At 47.8% G+C, this 19,451-nt stretch overlaps 1 protein-coding gene across 2 annotated transcripts; it reads right to left on the bottom strand.

Annotated features, from left to right (window-relative positions):
• Positions 1-2,897: 2,897 nt before the first annotated feature.
• LOC100456377 (phosphoserine phosphatase-like) lies at positions 2,898-19,439 on the bottom strand. Of its 2 annotated transcripts, none has more exons than XM_024241324.2 (4): positions 19,000-19,439; positions 15,649-15,807; positions 13,832-13,967; positions 2,898-3,403 (listed from the first exon to the last, which is right to left on the bottom strand). In XM_024241324.2, exons 1-4 carry the CDS (start codon positions 19,050-19,052, stop codon positions 3,296-3,298), a joined length of 456 nt encoding a protein of 151 aa, XP_024097092.2. In that variant the 5' UTR covers positions 19,053-19,439; the 3' UTR covers positions 2,898-3,295. The 2 variants fall into 2 exon arrangements, with proteins under 2 accessions (XP_024097092.2, XP_054416509.1); XM_054560534.2 differs by lacking the exon at positions 2,898-3,403 and adding an exon at positions 4,182-4,337 and having other exon boundaries at positions 19,000-19,248.
• Between the last annotated feature and the right edge of the window lie 12 nt (positions 19,440-19,451).

The following is a 19,451-nucleotide window of genomic DNA, read 5'->3' as shown; positions in this document are numbered from 1 at the left end:
ACCCTGTCTCAAAAAAACAGACAAAATATAAAGCAAGCAGTCACGAGTTCCAGGAGGTCTTGCAGTGACTGAATGCACTGCAGCATATCTGCGTAGTCTGTGTGGGGTGTGAGGGTCAGAGGGGCCAGCTGAACAGGCTGCATGGAACTGTCCCATGGGAAGGTGGCCACAGGGGAGCAGTTGTGTAAAGCAGACTTCTGGATCCACCACACTGAGGAACTGGGGGGTCGGGGAGTAGAACTGGAAACAGTGTCAAGGGTGAGTAAGTTGGCCACGCACTGTGGCTCACACCTGTAATCTCAGCACTTTGGGAGGATGAGGCAGGAGGATCACCTGAGGTCAGGAGTTCGAGACCAGCCTGGGCAACATAGTGAAACCCAGTCTCTATAAAAAATACAAAAATTAGCCAGGCGTGGCAGTGGGCACCTGTAATCCCAGCACTTTGGGAGGCTGAGGCAGGAGGATCACGAGGTCAGGAGTTTGAGACCAGCCTGACTAACATGGTGAAACCCCATCTCTACTAAAAATACAAAAAAAAAAAAAAAAAAAAGAAATAGCCGGGCGTGGTGGCGTGCACCTGTAATCCTAGCTACTCAGGAGGCTGAGACAGGAGAATCACTTGAACCCAGGAGGTGGATGTTGCAGTGAGCCAAGATCATGCCACTGCACTCCAGCCTGGGTGACAGAGCCAGACTCCATCTCAATAAATAAATAAATAAATATAATAATAATAGCCCTTCCCCAAAACTCAACCACCTTCATAAAGCTAGTGAGAGACCACCAGGCTAGGAGGATGAGAGAAGCCTAAATTCCGCCAAGGTGTACACATAAACACCGTTTCTAGTTATTATTCTAGAGGGCAGGCACAAGATTTGCAAATCCCCGTTACTCCTGCAGGTTACATCACGACTGTAGAACCTAAGATTGGCCTTTTGAGATGTCTTTTCAGGTTTTTGCATTTCTTTTTTCTTTTCTTTTCTTGTTTTGCTTTGTTTTGTTGTTTTGTTTTGTTTTGAGACAGTTTCACTCTGTCACCCAGGCTGGAGTGCAGTGGCACAATCTCTGCTCACTGCAACCTCTGCCTCCTGGATTCAAGCGATTCTCCTGCCTCAGCCACCCGAGTAGCTGGGATTACAGGCGTGCCCCAACACATTTTGTATTTTTAGTAGAGATGGGGTTTCATCATGTTGGCCAGGTGGGTCTCCAACTCCTGACTTCAAGTGATCTGCCCATCTTGGCCTCCCAAATGCTGGGATTACAGGCGTGAGCCACCGTGCCTGGCCCAGGTTTTTGTATTTCTGACCATCAGTGGCTCCACCTGGACGAACTAACCCCGACCCCGCCCCCACCCGACCCCACCCCATGGCCAGTTCTGTGGCTCCACCCAGAAGCGAATCCCGTGGCCTGCCAAAGTATCCTTGAAGAAGTCTAGCCTCCGAATTTTTGGGGAGATTGATGTAAGAATAAAGCTCCGGCCTCCTGTTTGGCCAGTTCTGCATGAATTAAGCTCTCTATTGCAATTCCCGTCTTGAGAAATGGGCTCTATCTGTGCCGCGGGCAAGAACTAGTGGGGCAGTAGCAGCTGTGACAGTCAGACAGTGAAAACCAGTGGAGGCATGGGTCCTCCCACCTGCCCACCAATGGCCTGCTCCTGCCATGTGCACCAGGCGGCATAGAGGCTGACATCGTTTGCAGCACTTTTCAAGGTCCTGGCATGCCTGGTCCTGCCCAGAGCTTGGCACTACTGAAAAGTGCAAACACCACAAAACGGTTTCTAGGAGAGTGGCCAGGAGGCATTCACAGTTGGGAACAACGGCCTCATTGTTTGGAATCTCATTTAAATGGTGCCAAACCTATTTCATGTCTCTCCTTCAGAAACTGATTTGGAAGGAAATTTGATTAATTTGATTTGCTTATGTGGCTGAATAATTATTTATTTAATTATATAGCCAAATTTGGTTAAGTAAGTTTTTCAACTAATTCTCAATATTAAAAACCTTATGGCTTTTTCTACTGAATTATCCAACAGTATCCACTTCCTAACCCCGTGGCTTTCCCCTCCCCCATTTCTCCTCCAGGGAGGGTATAGAATCTCACACATTTAAAGCATGTTCTCAAATTTCCCTTGCTTGGCTCTGCTCAAAACAAACACAAACCTGGCTTTCAAGTATTTCCAAGTCACTTATAAAAAAGAAATGGTTTATATAGGCTTAGGAGTTATTAATATTTAATTCATTTAGGGGAAAATGCGGGCCTTTGTGATTAGTTAAACTTGTTTTTATTTCTTTTACTTTATGTGATTTTCAAATATCCTTTTTTCCTTTTAAGAGACAGGGTCTCACTCTGTCACCCAGGCTGGAGTACAATGGCGGAGTCACAGCTCAGTGCAGCCTTGAGCTCCTGAGTTTAAGGGATCCTCCCATCTCAGCCCACCAAGTAGCTGGGACTACAGGTGGGTGCCACCACATCCAGCTAATGTTTTTATTTTTTGTAGAGACAGGGTCTTGCTGTGTTGCCCAGGCTGGTCTCGAACTCCAGGCCTCAAGTTGATCCTCTTACCTTGTCCTCCCAGAGTGCTGAGATTACAGGCATGAGCCCAAATATCCATTTTTCAATCAGTACTTTTGTTTAAGACTCTATTGTTATATTAGAGGCCAAAAAAAAAAACCAATCTCTGTAACATTTCATATATGACAAATTCCAAGAGGTAAAAAAAGGACTTTCCAGGTCCCAGGGCTTTAGGAAGTGGGAGTGGGCTCATGGGGTGAGGACACTGTGCCCAGCACTAAGCAAAGTCTTAAGCCTGTTTCTTGCCTGGGGGGTGTTTATGCTTCAACACAGTACCTGAAATATTGGATATTCCAATATCCAAGAGGCAGAACTGCAAATTCCACAAATCTGTTCTGACACATGGATAAACTTTTATTAACATACCAAAGGGAAAAAAAAACAATATTCACTGAAGGCTGCCGAATCTATATTCCTAAGAGTAAAGGTGTTTAATTGACTCTCCACTCTTAAAACACTTTGTATGAAATATAGCTAGGAATATACATAAAGAATTCAGATTACAAAACTCTCCAGGAAATCAATAGTCATCATATAATACTGGAACTACAGTTAAACAAACAAACCAATCTTTGAGGAGTCCTAACTGTAGTTTACTTGAAAGCGCAGATCATCTGTACCAACTTTCTATATCAAGTTGTAATAGGTAATTGTAAGCAAACAGTATCAATCTGTGTAACTTGTAAAAATTCATCTGAAGTTGTTTGGAGCCGTATGACAATGGATGTTATTCTTCCAGTTCTCCCAGCAGCTCTACAAAATCAGTGATATACCATTTGGCGTTATCCTTGACTTGTTGCCTGATCACATTTCCTCCAAATCCAATGAAAGCATCCTAAGAAGTAAGAAAAGAGAGATAAATGATTTTTATTTATTTTTTTGGAGTCTCTGTTGCCCAGGCTGGAGTGCAGTGGTGTGATCTCCGCTCTCTGCAACCTCCGCCTCCCGGGTTCAAGTGATTCTCCTGCCTCAGCCTCCCAAGTAGCTGGGATTACAGGCACCTGCCACCACGCCTGGCTAATTTTTGTGTTTTTAGTAGAGATGGGGTTTCACTATTTTGGGCCACGCTGGTCTTGAACTCCTGACCTCTGATGATTTGCCCACTTCGGCCTCCCAAGGTGCTGGGATTATAGGTATGAGCCACAGCACCCAGCGGAGAAATGATTTTTAGAAAATCAGAAAACAAAGGTTGCAGGAGCAATAGAGAGCAGTAAGTGTTTCAAACTTTTTTTTTTTTTGAGATGGAGTCTCACTCTGTTACCCAGGCTGCAGTGCAATGGCATGATCTCTGCCCACTGCAACCTCCGCCTCCTGGGTTCAAGTGATTCTCCTGCCTCAGCCTCCTGAGTAGCTGGGATTATAGGTGCCTGCCACCACACCTGGCTAATTTTTGTATTTTTAGTAGAGATGGGGTTTCACCATGTTGGCCAGCCTGGTCTCAAACTCCTGACCTCAGGTGATTCACCCGCCTCGGGCTCCCAAAGTACTGGGATTACAGGCGTGAGCCACTGCGCCCAGCCAAGTGTTTCAAACATAAACTATTCCTGCAAAGAGAGGTAAGCCTGGCCTCCCCCAGGGTGCCTTTGCTGAGTGCACAGCACCTTCCTCCTCACCTCCTCCTGTCTTCACCTCCTGGCTTCCTCCTGTCCCTCACTGCACTCTCCTGCATCAGTACAGGCACCACTGCTGGGGACCCATTCAGCTGGACAATGTCGGGGCTTCTGGAGAGTAAGATGTGGTCCCTGCCCTCTTATAACCAAGACAAATGCCTACAAAAATAAAAATCACATCACTAGGTAAATGTTTGAGTTCTAAACTGGATGGCAGGAGCTGGGCATGGTGGCTCACACCTGTATTCCCAGTACTTTGGGAGGCTGAGGCGGGAGGATCATCTGAGGTCAAGAGATCGAGACCAGCCTGGCCAACATGGTGAAACCCTGTCTCTACTAAAAATACAAAAAATAGCGGGGCGTGGTGGCAGGTGCCTGTAATCCCAGCTACTCAGGAGGCTGAGGCAGCAGAACTGCTTGTACCGGGAGGCAGAGGTTGCAGTGAACAGTGATTACGCCACTGCACTCCAGCCTGGGTGAGAGAGTGAGACTCTGTCTCAAAAAATAAAATAAATAATAAATAAACTATATGGCAGGCCAGGCGTGGTGGCTCATGCCTGTAATCCCAGTACTTTGGGAGGCCGAGGTGGGCAAATCACCTGAGCGCAGGAGTTCAAGACTAGCCTGGGCAACGGTGAAACCCTGTATCTACCGAAAATATAAAAATTAGGCTGGGCACGGTGGCTGACGCCTGTAATTCCAGCACTTTGGGAGGTCGAGGCGGGCGGATCACGAGGTTAGGAGACTGAGACCATCCTGGCTAATGTGGTGAAACCCTGTCTCTACTAAAAATACAAAAAAAATTAGCCGAGTGTGGTGGCAAGCACTTGTAGTCCCAGCTACTCGGGAGGCTGAGGCAGGAGAATCGCTTGAACCTGGGAGGTGGAGGTTGGAGTGAGTGTAGATCACGTCACTGCACTCCAGCCTGGGCAACAAAGCGAAACCGCATCAAACAAACAAACAAAAATACCTGGATGGAAATCGCATCCCTGCCCTGTAATTTCAAAGAAGGGAAGATCAAAGAGAAGTCTGCGGTGTAGAGGAAATCCCCTTGGACCTGGGATCTGGTCCAGACCAGGCACCGCCCTGCCTGGGAGGCCAAGAGTCGCAGTGTGTGCACAAGAAATGGTGGGGGATTTTCTATTCTGGGATGAGGGAGAACTGTTGGCAGTGCTCTACGTTTTTTTTTGAGACAGGGTCTGGCTCTGTCGCCCAGGCTGGAGTGCAGTGGTGCAATCTCGGCTCACTGCAACCTCCACCTCCTAGGCTCAAGCCATCCTCCCACCTCAGCCTCCCAAGTAGCTGGGACTACAGGCATATGCCACCATGCCCAGCTAATTCTTGTAGTTTTTTGTAGAGATGGGGTTTCGCTATGTTGACTAGACTGGTCTGAACTCCTGAGCTCAGGTGATCTGCCCACCTCGGCCTCCCAAAGTGCTGGGATTACAGGTGTGAGCCACTGCCCCCAATCTACACCTTTTTTTTTTTTTGATTGATTGATTCATGTGATTTATTGAAACACTCTACTTTTTCATAGTTAAAATTGTTTATAGGCCATGCGCAGTAGCTTATTCCTCTAATCCCAGCACGTTGGGAGGCTGAGGAGGGAGGATGGCTTGAGGCCAGAGTTTGAGACCAGCATGGGCAATATAGTGAGACCCCATCTCTATAAAAAAAATTTAAAAATTATCTGGGGGTAGTGGCTCATGCCTATAGTCCTAGCTACTCAGGACGCTGAGGCAGAAGGATCACTTGAGCCTGGGAGTTCGAGGTTGCAGTGAGCTGTGATTGCGCCACTGCCCTCTAGCCCGGGTGACAGAGTAAGACGCTGTCTCAAGAAATAAATAAATAAAAAAAATTGTTTATAGTTACTATTATTTCATTAGTTGTACTAACTGATACCCTCGTTTTGTGCACGATTTTTCAAAATAGTATTTCCTTTTTTCTGGCAGGATATAGACACAATACTGCATATACTCATTTGAAAGTACAAAATTCTGTTACTTGTCTTTTCCCTTCACTTTTTTTTTTTTTAAGACAGTCCCGGCCGGGCGCGGTGGCTCACGCCTGTAATCCCAGCACTTTGGGAGGCCAAGGCGGGTGGATCACGAGGTCAGGAGATTGAGACCATCCTGGCTAACATGGTGAAACCCTGTCTCTACTAAAAATACAAAAAATTAGCCGGGTGTGGTGGCGGGCGTCTGTAGTCCCAGCTACTCAGGAGGCTGACGCAGGAGAATGGCGTGAACCCAGGAGGCAGAGCTTGCAGTGAACACAGATTGCACCACTGCACTCCAGTCTGGGTGACAGAGCGAGACTCCATCAGAGCGAGACAAAAAAAAAAAAAAAAAAAAAAGAAAAAAAAAAGACAGTCTCGCTCTGTCACCCAGGCTGGAGTGCAGTGGCACAATCTCGGCTCACTGCAACCTCTGCCTCCCGGGTTCAAGTGATTCTCATGCCTCAGCCTCTCGAGTAGCTGAGACTCCAGGTGTGCCCCACCTTGCCTGGCTACTTTTTAAATTTTTTGTAGGGTCTTGCTATGTTGCCAGGCTGCTCTCAAACTCCTCCTGCCTCAGCTTCCGAAGTGCAGGGATTACAGGTATGTCCCACTGCACCCAACCAATCTTGTCATTCCTTTTTGGTTTTATGAGACAGGGTCTCACCCTGTCACCCAGGCTGGAGTGCAGTGGCACAGTCATGGCTCACTGCAGCCTTGAACTTCTGGGCTCAAGTGATTATCCTGCCTCAGCCTCCTGCGTAGCCAGGATGACAGGTGCACACCACAATCCCTGAATAATTTTGTAGAGACGGAGTTTTGCCACGTTGCTCAGCTGGTCTTGAACCTCTGTGCTTAAGCAATCCTCCCGCCTCGGCCTCCGAAAGTGCTGGGATCACAGGTGTGAGCCACCGCTCCTGGCTGATTTTGTCATTTCTTGAAAATGAGATTGGGAGCTCTGAGAAAACTCTTCATTTTACTTTTATGTATTTCTCACTAAGCTAGGCCAATGTTCATTGCTTAGCCAACCCCAACACTGGTTATAAATTATCTAAACTAACAATTCAAAAGCAGCCAGTGCGGTGGCTTATGCCTGTAATCCTAGCACTTTGGGAGGCTGAGGTGGGTGGATCACCTGAGGTCAGGAGTTCAAGACCAGCCTGGCCAACATGGCAAAACCCCGTCTCTACTAAAAATACAAAAAATTAGCTGGGCATGGTGGCAGGCACCTGTAATCCCAGCTACTTGGGAGGCTGAGGCAAGAGAATTGTTTGAACCTGGGAGGCGGAGGTTGCAGTGAGCTGAGATCGCACCACGGCACTCCAGCCTGGGTGACAGAGTGAGACTCTGTCAAAAAAAGAAAAGATTCAAAAGCTGGGCACAGTGGCTCATGCCTGTAATCCCAGCACTTTGGAAGGCCAAGTCAGGCAGATCACCTGAGGTTGGGAGTTCGAGACCAGCCTGGCTAGAACCTTTTTCTTTTTTGAGATGGAGTCTTGCTCCATCATGCCCAGGCTGGAGTGCAGTGGCACGATCTCGGCTCACTGCAACCTCCTGCCTCCTGGGTTCAAGCGATTCTCCTGCCTCAGCCTCCCAAGTAGCTGGGATTATAGGCGCCTGCTACCACACCCGGATAATTTTTGTATTTTCAGTAGAGACGGGGCTGATCTCAAACTCCAGTTTGGTCTCAAACTCCTGACCATAGGTGATCCACCTGTCTCTGCCTCCCAAAGTGCTGGGATTACAGGCAAGAGTCACCTTCACACCCAGCCAAAAAGGTTCTCAAACCTTTTTGGCCAGGCTGGTCTCAAACTCCTGACCACAGGTGATTCTCCTGTCTCTGCCTCTCAAAGTGCTGGGATTACAGGCAAGAGTCACCTTCGCATCCAGCCAAAAAGGTTCCTTTTAACTCTTTTTCATTCATCATTCACAAAGACTATCATTTTTTTATTTTTATTTTTTAGACAATCCCTACTTTTAGATCTCAGGAAACTAGGTGGTAAAAACTTCACATATGTTTTGAGATGCAGTCTTGTTCTGTTACCTAGGCTGGAATACAGTGATGCGATCTTGGCTCACTGCAACCTCCACCTCCTGGGTTTGAGTGATTCTCATGCCTCAGCCTCCTGAGTAGCTGCAATGATAGGCACCCATCACCACTTCCAGCTAATTTTTTTGTATTTTTTGTAGATATGGGGTTTCACCATGTTGCCCAGGCAGGTCTCAAACTCCTGGCCTCAGGTGATCCGCCCGCCTTGGCCTCTCAAAGTGCTGGGATTACAGGTGTGAGCCACTGCGCTCGGCTACACTATATTTTTGGCGTAGTTTTCCTTATGTTAGAATAACATGATAAAGGCTAAGCCCTACGTGAAATGGACACATTTGATATTACGACACCTGCTATATAGCATTTGTTTCCTGCATTGATTTTAAAATGCTTAGAAATAAAATCCCCAGCCGGGCATGTTGGGTTACACCTATAATCCCAGCACTCTGGCAGGCAAAGGTGGGAGGATCACTTGAGCCAGGAGTTCAAAATTAGCCTGGGCAACATAGTGAGACCTCATCTCTACAAAAAATAAACAAAATTAGATAGGTGTGGTGGCATGCGCCGGCAGTCCCAGCTACTCAGGAGGCTGAGATGGGAAGATCGCTTGAGTCTGGGAGGTCGAGGCTGCAGTGAGCTGAGATCGTGCCACTGCACTCCAGCCTGGGTGACAGAGCAAGACTCCGTCTCAAAAAATAAATAAAACCAGGGCTGGGCGTGGTGGCTCGTGCCTGTAATCCCAGCACTTTGGGAGGCCACGGCGGGCAGATCACAAGGTCAGGAGTTCGAGACCAGCCTGGCCAATATGGTGAAACACCGTCTCTACTAAAAATACAAAAATTAGCCAGGCGTGGTGGTGTGCACTTGTAGTCCTAGCTACTTGAGAGGCTGAGGCAGAAGAATCGCTTGAACCCGGGAAGCGGAGGGTGCAGTGAGCCAAGATCATGCCACTGCACTCCAGCCTGGGTGACAGAGCGAGACTCCGTCTCAAAAAAAAATAAAAATAAAAAAAAAATAAGAAAGTAAATAAAACCTCTGCTAGTCTCAGAAAATGACGTTAGTTCAGAGGAATAAAATGCTGTGGTGGTGTGGGATGCAGTGGCGCACACCTGTAATCCCAGCTACCCAGGAGGCTGAGGTGGGAGAATCGTTTGAGCCCAGAAGTTCAGGGCTGTGATAAGCTACGATCGCACCACTGAACTCCGGCCTGGGTGACAGAGTGAGACTCTTTCTAAAACAACCAAAACCAAACATAATATTTGACGTCACAGGGCTGTTATGAGGATTAAATGAGGTAACATATGAGGAACTAGTATATAAAGTATAAAATGATGTTAAAATCTCGGTTATGAGTTGTTGATGGTATTATTTGGGGAAATGAAATCAACTTATTGAGCACACACCTAGGCTAAAAGGTGGTGCCCATGCTACAGGGATAAGGCGTTGTTAAAAGTTTTAAAAGGTTTTTAGTTCCTTATTCATAACTTTTCTTGGGTTTGCACAAAGTCAGTTGACATAACAAGACTGAATTTGATTTTATTATTTCGTTTTTATCTTGTAATGAGAGTTGTTTTTGTTTAACTCCTGTTTTAAATCTTATGTAGTTCTAAATCAGCTGTTTTTATTTTATTTTATTTATTTATTTTGTAGAGATGGGGTCTTACTATGTTGCCCAGGCTGGTCTCAAACTCCTGTGCTCAAGCGATCTTCCTACCTCAGCCTCCCAAAGTGCTGGGATTATAGGACAAATCAACTGTCTAAAACAAAAGTACGGTCGGGCGCTGTACAAAAATTAGCCAGGCGTGGTGATGAGCACCTGTAATCCCAGCTACTTGGGAGGCTGAGGCAGGAGAATCACTTGAACCCAGGTGGCAGAGGTTGCAGTGAGCCGAGATTGAGCCACTGCACTCCAGCAGGAGCAACAGAGTGAGACCCTGTCTAAAAAAAAAAAAAAAAAAAAAAAAAAAAAAATCACTCAGTCACTCCTTGATATAACTGGAGATCTGAGATAATATAACAGCTGTGGCACCACTATGGACCAGAGAGGGGATAGGAGGCTTCCCCAAGGGCAGCTGTAGTTCAGTAATCTGTTAACAAAAGTCTCCCTTCTAAAGTCTCTGTCTTTTTTTTTCTAAAGACAGTCTCGCTCTGTCACCCAGGCTGTAAGTGCAGTGGCACGATCTTGGCGCACTGCAACCTCCGCCTCCCAGCTTCAAGTGATTCTCCTGCCTCAGCCTCCCAAGTAGCTGGGACTACAGGCATGTGCCACCATGCCCAGCTAATTTTTCTTTTTTCTTTTTTTTTTTTTTTTTAGCAGAGTTGGGGCTTCACCACATTGGCCAGGGTGGTCTCGAACTCCTGACCTCAAGTGATCCTCCCGCCTCAGGCTCCCAAAGTGCTGGGATTACAGGCATGAGCCACCATGCCCAGCCAAAAGTCTCCTTCTTGAGTCTAAATTGCTTCAAATGCATAGAAGCTCCCATAAAATTGAAATATAACATATAGCAAAGTCACAGGGGCTATGTAGGAATTAATGTTTCATGAAATGCAGACATTTATGTACAGACAGGTGATGTTATAGATAATAAAGCTAAGACAGGTGATGATCTAAGTCTATTTTGCTGAGCAAAGGGTACCAAACGGCAAAAGACATCAATTCAGAGAACCATTCATCTCAATATTTAACTCTGATGTGACTGTTCAAGTTGCATTCCAAAAGACATTACCCAGAATACTGAATAATGGAACTGCTAAGAAAGGGAACATGTTACCGTTAACATCTTACTGTTAAAGTAGAATTTCAGCCTATTGGCAAATACATTGGTTGCTGGGATATTGAGCTTTGAAGCAACATGCTCTACAATACTCCTAAAGTCACCAGATATTAGGAAAACCTGAACATTTCACTCCTGTAGGCGACTTACCAGCTCCCTGCAAAATAAAATACAAAATACCAAACACTGAGTAATACAAAAGGAAAAAAAAAAAAAAACGAAACATGAAGAGGGAAATAAGATATATTTTCTTCTCCTGAATGCATTTGCCTGAGGTATATTTGACAAGGTATACTGCCTGGGGTGTTAATGTTTTATATATGTTTTTCTCTTTATTTTTTGAGACAGAGTTTCACTCTTGTCACCCAGGCTGGAGTGCAAGGCTGCGATCTCGGCTCACTGCAACCTCCACCTCTCGGGTTCAAGCGATTCTCCTGCCTCAGCCTCCTGAGTATTACAGGCTCGTGCCACAATGCCCGGCTAATTTTTTTTTTTTGAGATGGAATCTTGCTCTGTTGCCCTAGCTGGAGTGCACTGGCGTGATCTCGGCTCACAGCAACCTCTGCCTCCCAGGTTCCAGTGATTTTCCTCCCTCAGCCTCCCACGTAGCTGGGATTACAGGCGCCTATCACCATGCCCAGCTACTTTTTTTGTATTTTTAGTAGAGACTGGGTTTCAGCATGTTGGCCAGGCTGGTCTCGAACTCCTGACCTCAGGTGATCCACCCATCTTGGCTTCCCAAAGTGCTGGGATTACAGATGTGAGCTACCGTGCCTGGCTTAATTTTTGTATTTTTAGTAGAGACGGGGTTTCATCATGTTGGTTAGGCTGGTCTCGAACTCCTGACCTGGTGATCCATCCACTTCGACCTCCCAAAGTGTTGGGATTACAGGTGTGAGCCACCATGCCCAGCCTTATATGTGTTTTTCTAAATGTACTTAGAAATCAATGGGTAGGGCTTGGCTGCTTTAAGAAACCGTTCCAGAACTCTACTCTGCCCATGGACCCAGAAAAACACAAGATGAGGACAAACAAGGAAAGCTTAGGTTTTCCCTGGAGAAAGAGGAAAGGTAGAAACAGACAGGACCAGACAACTGGCCAGACAAGACCACGCATAAGTGCCAAAATAACCACACAGCCCATGTCTTTAATTCCAGCAGTTTGGGAGGCCAAGGTAGAAAATCACTTGAGGCCAGGAGCTTGAGAAGAGCCTGGGCAACATAGCAAGATTCCATCTCTACAAGAAGATTCTTAAAGGCTGGGTATAGTGGCTCAAACCTATAATTCCAACACTTTGGGAGGCTGAGTTGCGAAAATTGGTCACTTAAGCCCACAAGTTCAAGACCAGCCTGGGCAACGTAGTGAGATGCTGTGTCTATAAAAAAATTTTTTTTAAAAAAATTAGGCACGATGGGCCGGGTGCGGTGGCTCCCGCCTGTAATCCCAGCACTTTGAGAGGCTGAGGCAGGTGGATCACAAGGTCAGGAGATTGAGACCATCCTGGCTAACAGGGTGAAACCCCGTCTCTACTAAAAATACAAAAAATTAGTCGGGTGTGGTGGCAGGCGCCTGTAGTCCCAGCTACTCGGGAGGCTGAGGGAAGAGAATGGCGTGAACCCAGGAGGTGGAGCTTGCAGTGAGCCGAGATGGCACCACTGCACTCCAGCCTGGGCAACAGAGCGAGACTCTGTCTCAAAAAAAAAAAAAAAAAAAAAAAAAAAAAAAAAAAAGGCATGGTGGCCTATGTCTGTAGTCCCAGCTACTTAGGAAGCAGAGGCAGGAGGATCCCTTGAGCCCAGAAGATTGATGCTGCAGTGAGCTGTGTTCATGCCACTGCACTCCAGCCTGGGTGACAAAGCAAGACTTTCAGAAAAAAAAAAAAAATTCTTTTAATTAGCTGGGCATGGTGGCATGCACCTGCCGTCCCTACTACTAAGGAGGCTAAGGTGGGAGGGCCACTTGACCCCAGGAGTTCGAGGCTGCAGTGGGCCATGATTGTACCACTGTACTCCAACCTGGGCAACAGAATGAGACTCTGACTCTAAAAAAAATAATAATAGGCCAGGTGCGGTGGCTCACACCTGTAATCTCAACACGTTGGGAGGCCGAGGCAGGCGGATCACCTGAGATGAAGAGTTCGAGACCAGCCTGGCCAACATGGTGAAACCCATCTCTACTAAAAATACAAAAATTAGCCAGGTGTGGTGGCCGGCGCCTGTAATCGCAGCTACTCCTGAGGCTGAGGCAGGAGAATCACGTGAACCTGGGAGGCAGAAGTTGCAGTGAGCTGAGATTGCACCACTGCACTCCAGCCTGGGCAACAGAGTGAGACTTTGTCTCAAAAAAATAAATACATAAAATTTTGCCAGGCGCAGTGGCTCACGCCTGTGATCCCAGCACTCTGGGAGTCCCAGGCGGGCAGACCACCTGAGGTCAGGAGTTCGAGACCAGCCTAACCAACATGGTGAAATCCTGTCTCTACTAAAAATACAAAAACTAGCCTGGCATGGTGGGTGCCTGAAATCCCAACTACTCAGGAGGCTGAGGCAGGAGAATCACTTGAACCCAGGAGGCAGAAGTTGCAGTGAGCCGAGATCGTACCATTGCACTCCAGTCTGGGCAACAGAGCAAGACTCTGCCTCAATAAATAAATAAATAAATAAATAAATAAATAAATAAATAAATAAATCTTTTTTAAAATAATGAAATTAAAAAATAAAAATGAAAATAAATAAACCACCCAGAGGGCTCTCTAAAGCAATCGCTAGATGCTCTCAGGAGGACTTGCCCCCCAACACTGGTGCTGAAATACACCTGGAGCAGCGGCTCCTCTTACCTTATGCTGGGGGTCAGGTGTGGGGGGTGCTCTGCTATGAGTCTCTCTGCACCTGCTCCCTGGAGGCTGGATTGGGGCTAAGTGCTCCGTGACAGCAGCTTTGAAAGACACTGCCCCGCCCATGGCTCGCCATGTCCTAGGAGGGACACCCAACAGTCAGGCCAGCCAGGTCCAATGTCCTCGAGGTTAACATGCCTTACTGCCCCGGGTCTACACAACATCCACCAAAAGGAAGATGCTAACAAGAGCCCCACTATGGAACAGACAGGCTTTGCTGCTATGAGAGCAAGGCCTTGGAATAAACTTTTGAAGGTTTGCTTGAAAATAACATTAACAAGCTGGGTGCAGTGACTCATGCCTATAATGCCAAAACTTTGGGAAGCTGAGGTGGGCAGCTCATCTGAAGCCAGGAGTTCGAGACCAGCCTGGCCAACATGACAAAACCCCATCTCTACTAAAAAAATGCAAAAATTAGCCAGGTGTGGTGGTGCCTGCCTGTAATCCCAGCTACTTGGGAAGCTGAGGCAGCAGAATTGCTGGAACCTGGGAGGGGGAGGTTGCAGTGAGCCGAGATCATGCCACGGCACCCCAGCCTAGACGACAGAGACTCCATCTCAAAAAAAAAAAATAAATAAATAAATAAAAGTTACACAGCCTATTCATAGGTAGTTTTCTTGAAAGCCGTGAGCTGTCATAAATCAAGAAAGAGACTAAAGGCTAAACGTTCTTCCATGAAAGGGAGTTGAAAATAAAATGGTGGCTGGGTGTGGTGGCTCATGCCTGTAATCCCAGCACTTTGGGAGGCCGAGGCGGACAGATCACGAGGTCAGGAGTTCAAGACCAGGCTGGCCAACATGGTGAAACACCATCTCTACTAAAAATACAAAAATTAGCCGGGTGTGGTGGTGCATGCCTGTAGTTTCAGCTACTCAGGAGGTGGAGGCAGGAGAATTGCTTGAACCCAGGAGGCGGAGGTTGCAGTGAGCTGAGATTGCACCATTGCACTCCAGCCTGGTGACAGAGCGAGACTCCGTCCTGAAAAAAAAAAAAAAGAAAATGACATGGTGCATGACTGGGGGACTGGGGCTGCAGAGGGTGGTGCTCAGCTGCAGGGCGGGAGGTGGGAGGGCAGGAGGGAGGGAGGGAGAGAGGGGCTCTGACCCAGGATCCACCAAGAGACTCTGAACCTTTCCAGGGAACCACTAAGGCCACACTTTCAACCATGACACAAAGCCACTGGACACTTGAGCCCTGCCCCCTAGGCCATCTTCTTTGGTTAGTGATGGTCATCATTCCCCTAATCAAGCTAAGAACATGTCTTATCCATATTTTTTTGCCATAAATATTTATATAAACGAATGAATATATCAAATTCAACTCTAAGGGGTGAAAGAAAAAGCCTAGTGCTCATGTTCCATAGCCAGGGTCTAGCACTTCATCCAAAACAGCCACTCTTTAGAAATTCTTTATCATTTCATGGCCGGGCATGGTGGCTCACGCCTGTAATCCCAGCACTTTGGGAGGCTGAGGTGGGTGGATCACGAGGTCAGGAGTTTGAGACCAGCCTGACCAACATGGTGAAACTCCATCTCTACTAAAAATAAAAAAATTAGCCGGATGTGGTTGCACACGCCTGTAATCCCAGCTACTCAGGAGGCTGAGGCAGGATAATCGCTTGAACCTGGGAGGTGGAGGTTGCAGTGAGCCAAGATTGTGCCACTGCACTCCAGTCTGGGCAATAGAGTGAGACTCCGTCTCAAAAAAAAAAAAAAAGAAATTCTTTATCATTTCATAAAGTGAATAACTGCTATCCCTACATTTCTGACACCGCGTCCTCTACACCACAGATTTTGGCTAGCTCGCCGATTCCTTCTTCTCTGATGACCGTGCTGTCAACATCAAAACACACAGCATCTGCTGAGTAGAACAGCTTCCTCAGCTCTGAGCGGGAGACCATCGTTGGAAGAATTTTCCTCCTACAAGAAAAAAAGATAAATGTATTTTAGACATCAAATAAAATTATGAAAAGATCCCACCCTTGCCTACTAAGCCAATCTAATTTGTGTCAAAGTCGGTGCAGGCCACATAAGAGTGTATTCATGAATTCAATCATTTTTCTTTTCCTTTTCCTTTCTTTTTTTCACTTCCCACACTACACTAATTTCTTCTTCTTTTTTTTTTTTTTTAGATGGAGTCTTACTCTGTTGCCCAGGCTGGAGGGTAGTGGCACGAACTTGGCTTACTGCAACCTCCACCTCCCGGGTTCTAGTGATTCTCGTGCCTCAGCCTCCTGAGTAGCTGGGATTACAGGCACGTGCCACCATACCCAGCTAATTGTTTTTTTTATTTTTTATTTTTATTAGAGACAGGGTTTCACCATGTTGGCCAGGCTGGTCTTGAACTCCTGACCTCAGGTGATCTGCCCACCTCGGCCTCCCAAAGTGCTGGGATTACAGGTGTGAGCCACTGCGCCTGGCTGTTACCAACTTTTAAATATATTTGATGTTGAGGCTGGGGGTGGTGGGTCACGCCTGTAATCCCAGCACTTTGCGAGGCCAAGTTGGGCAGATCACCTGAGGTCAGGAGTTTGAGACCAGCCTGGACGACACGGTGAAATCTACTAAAAAAAAAAAAAAAAAAAATTAGTTGGGCGTGGTGGTGAGCGCCGTAATCCCAGCTACCCAGGAGGCTGAGGCAGGAGAATTGCTGGAACCTGGGAGGCAGAGGCTGCAATGAGCCGAGATTGCGCCACTGCACTCCAGCCTGCGAGACAAAGCAAGACTCTGTCTCAAAAAGAAAAAAAATATATATATAATCCATTCATTATATTCTGGGAATGAACAGAGCCTCCACATCAAATTGAGTGGTGATTTATTAAAGGGAAGCCAAGGCCAGGCACCGTGACTCACGCCTGTAATCTCAGCACTTTGGGAGGCTGAGGAGGGTGGGTCACCTGAGGTCAGGAGTCCAAGACCAGCCTGGTCAACATGGTGAAACCCCATCTCTACTAAAAGTACAAAAAATTAGCTGGGCTTGGTGGCAGGCACCTGTAATTCCAGCTACTTGGGAGCCTGAGGCAGGAGAATTGCCTGAACCTGGGAGGTGGAGGTTGCAGTGAGCCGAGATCGTGCCATTGCACTCCAGCCTGGGCAACAAAAGTGCAACTCCATCTCAAAAAAAATTAAAATAAATAAATAAAGGGAAGCCACACGGAGGGGTGGAGAGGGAATACCAGCAACAGATGGGCCTGGGTGATAATTGAAGCTCTACCTTTTACAGTGATTGGGCAAATTACTCAACCCTCCGAGATTGACTTTTCTATGTAAAGTAGCTGTTCCTGTGAATGGCTTAAGGGGAGTGGAAACAAAGGTCATCAGAGTTGATGTATGATTCAACTCAGAGTTGAGGATGAAAAGTGGGAATAATGGCGCCTGCCTGTACCCTGGTACAGATAGAATGTTTATTTACTTATTTGTGGAGACAGGGTCTTGCTCTGTTGCCCACGCTGGAGTGCAGTGGCACGATCATGGCTCACTGCAGGCTTGAATTCCTGGGCGTGGTGGCAAGCACCTGTAGTCTCAGCTACTCGGGAGACTGAGGCAGGAGAATCGCTTGAACCCAGGAGGCGGAGGCTGCAGTGAGCCGAGATCACGCCACTGTATTCCAGCCTGGCGACAAAGCGAGATTCTGTCTCAGGAAAAAAAAAAAAATTAAACTAAAAAGTTGTAGTATCTAAAATGAGCAAAATCATTCGGCGTGGTGGATCACACCTGTAATCCCAGCACTTTGGGATGCTGAGGTGGGTGGACCATCTGAAGTCAGAGTTTGAGACCAGCCTGCAGTGAGCTGAGATTGCACCACTGCACTCCAGCCTGGGAGACAGAGTGAGACTCCATTTCAAAAAAAGAATTAGCCAAGCATGGTAGCATGCACCCGTAGTCCTAGCTACTGGGGAGGCTGACTGGGAAGGATTCCTTGAGCCCGGAGGTCAAGGCTGCAGTGAGCCATGATTTCACTGCCTCACTCCAGCCTGGGCAACAAAGCAAGACCCTGTCTCAATAAAGAAAAAAAAGAAACACACAAAACCAAAAAACAAAACAGAACAGAACAGCATCATTTCCTTATCATTAGTTTGAAGAAAGTGAATTGCCTGTAAAAGTTTCCATTTTCAAAAAAAGCATTAAAATATAGTGCAAGGCCAGGCACGATGGCTCATCCCTGTAATCCCAGCAATTTGGGAGGCTGAAATGGATTGCCTGAGCCCAGGAGGTCGATCCTTCGGCTTCAGCCCCTCAAGTAGCGGGGACTACAAGCGCATGCCACCATGCCCAGCTAATTTTCTGTATTTTTGTAGAGACAGGGTTTCACCATGTTGCCCAAGCTAGTCTGGAACTCCCGAGCTCAAGCGATCCGCCTGCCTCGGCCTCCCAAAGTGCTGGGATTATGGACATGAGCCAACGCCCCGGCCCAATTACTTTCTTCAGTCTGAGCATGAGCGCTGGAAAAAAAGCTCTCACTTGCATATAATTTTTTAGAGACATTGTCTCGCTCTGTCACACAGGCTGGAGTGCAGTGGCGCAATCTCGGCTTACTGTAAACTCAACCTCCCGGGTTCGATCACTTATATACATACACATATTTGTTTGTTCAGACGGAGTCTCGCTCTGTCGCTCAGGCTGGAGTGCAGTGGTGCGATCTCGGCTCACTGCAACCTCCACCTTCTGAGTTCAAACAATTCTCTGCCTCAGCCTCCCGAGTTGCTGGGATTACAGGCGCCCGCCACCACGCCCGGTTAATTTTTGTATTTTTAGTAGAGACAGGGTTTCACCATGCTGGCCTGGTCTTGAACTCCTGACCTCGTGATCCACCTGCCTCGGCCTCCCAAAGTGTTGGGATTACAGGCGTGAGCCACCGCGCCCGGCCGATCGCTTATATTTTTAAAAAGATGTTTTCTTCCTTTCCTAGCCCCTTCTACCCCGCTACAAAATTTCAAAGGCTTAATGCTATTACAACTGGCCGTCAGAGGTCAAGCTCGGGAGTGCAGCTCCCTAATGCGTGGCGGCCTCAGAGGGGGCCCACCCCGCCCAGGATGAGCGGCGCCAGGTGGCGGGGGACGCTCCCGAGGTCCCCGGGCCCTGGCTGGGGAAGGTGTTGTGGGGCGCACGTACCCAGGCTCAGGTGAGGCGAGTGCGCCGCCGGGGCTGCAGCTGGCGCTGGCCATTGAGAAGCTTCTGCGCTACCTTGCGATCGTGCCCGCCACTTCCCGCAGGCCGGGAAGTCATAAAGCTCCTCCTGGTAGCTTATAGGCGGCGGCAGCCGGGCAGAAGCCTGCGGACACCCAACAGCCAGTTCAAGGGCCGCCAGCCAGACAGCCTGTGGCCCCACCCGCGCATGCGCGCTCCAGGAAGAACCAACAGCCCCGCCTCGAGTTCCGATTGGCTCCGCGTGATGGGGCGGGGGGGGCCTCTGCTACGTCACAAGGGCGCGCCTCCGGCGACGTCACAGGGGCGGGCCTTCGGCGGTGTCATGAAGGTGGGCGTTCGGCATCGTCACGGGGCGGGCGTTCGGCGACGTCACCGGGGAGGTACAGTGCTTGGAGCTGGGCAGTCTTCTACTTAGA

This window comes from Pongo abelii, chromosome 6 (assembly GCF_028885655.2).
Source record: "Pongo abelii isolate AG06213 chromosome 6, NHGRI_mPonAbe1-v2.0_pri, whole genome shotgun sequence".
NCBI lineage: Eukaryota > Metazoa > Chordata > Mammalia > Primates > Hominidae > Pongo > Pongo abelii.
The sequence above is the reverse complement of the archived record's forward strand: the minus strand, read 5'-3'. Positions and strand labels throughout refer to the sequence as shown.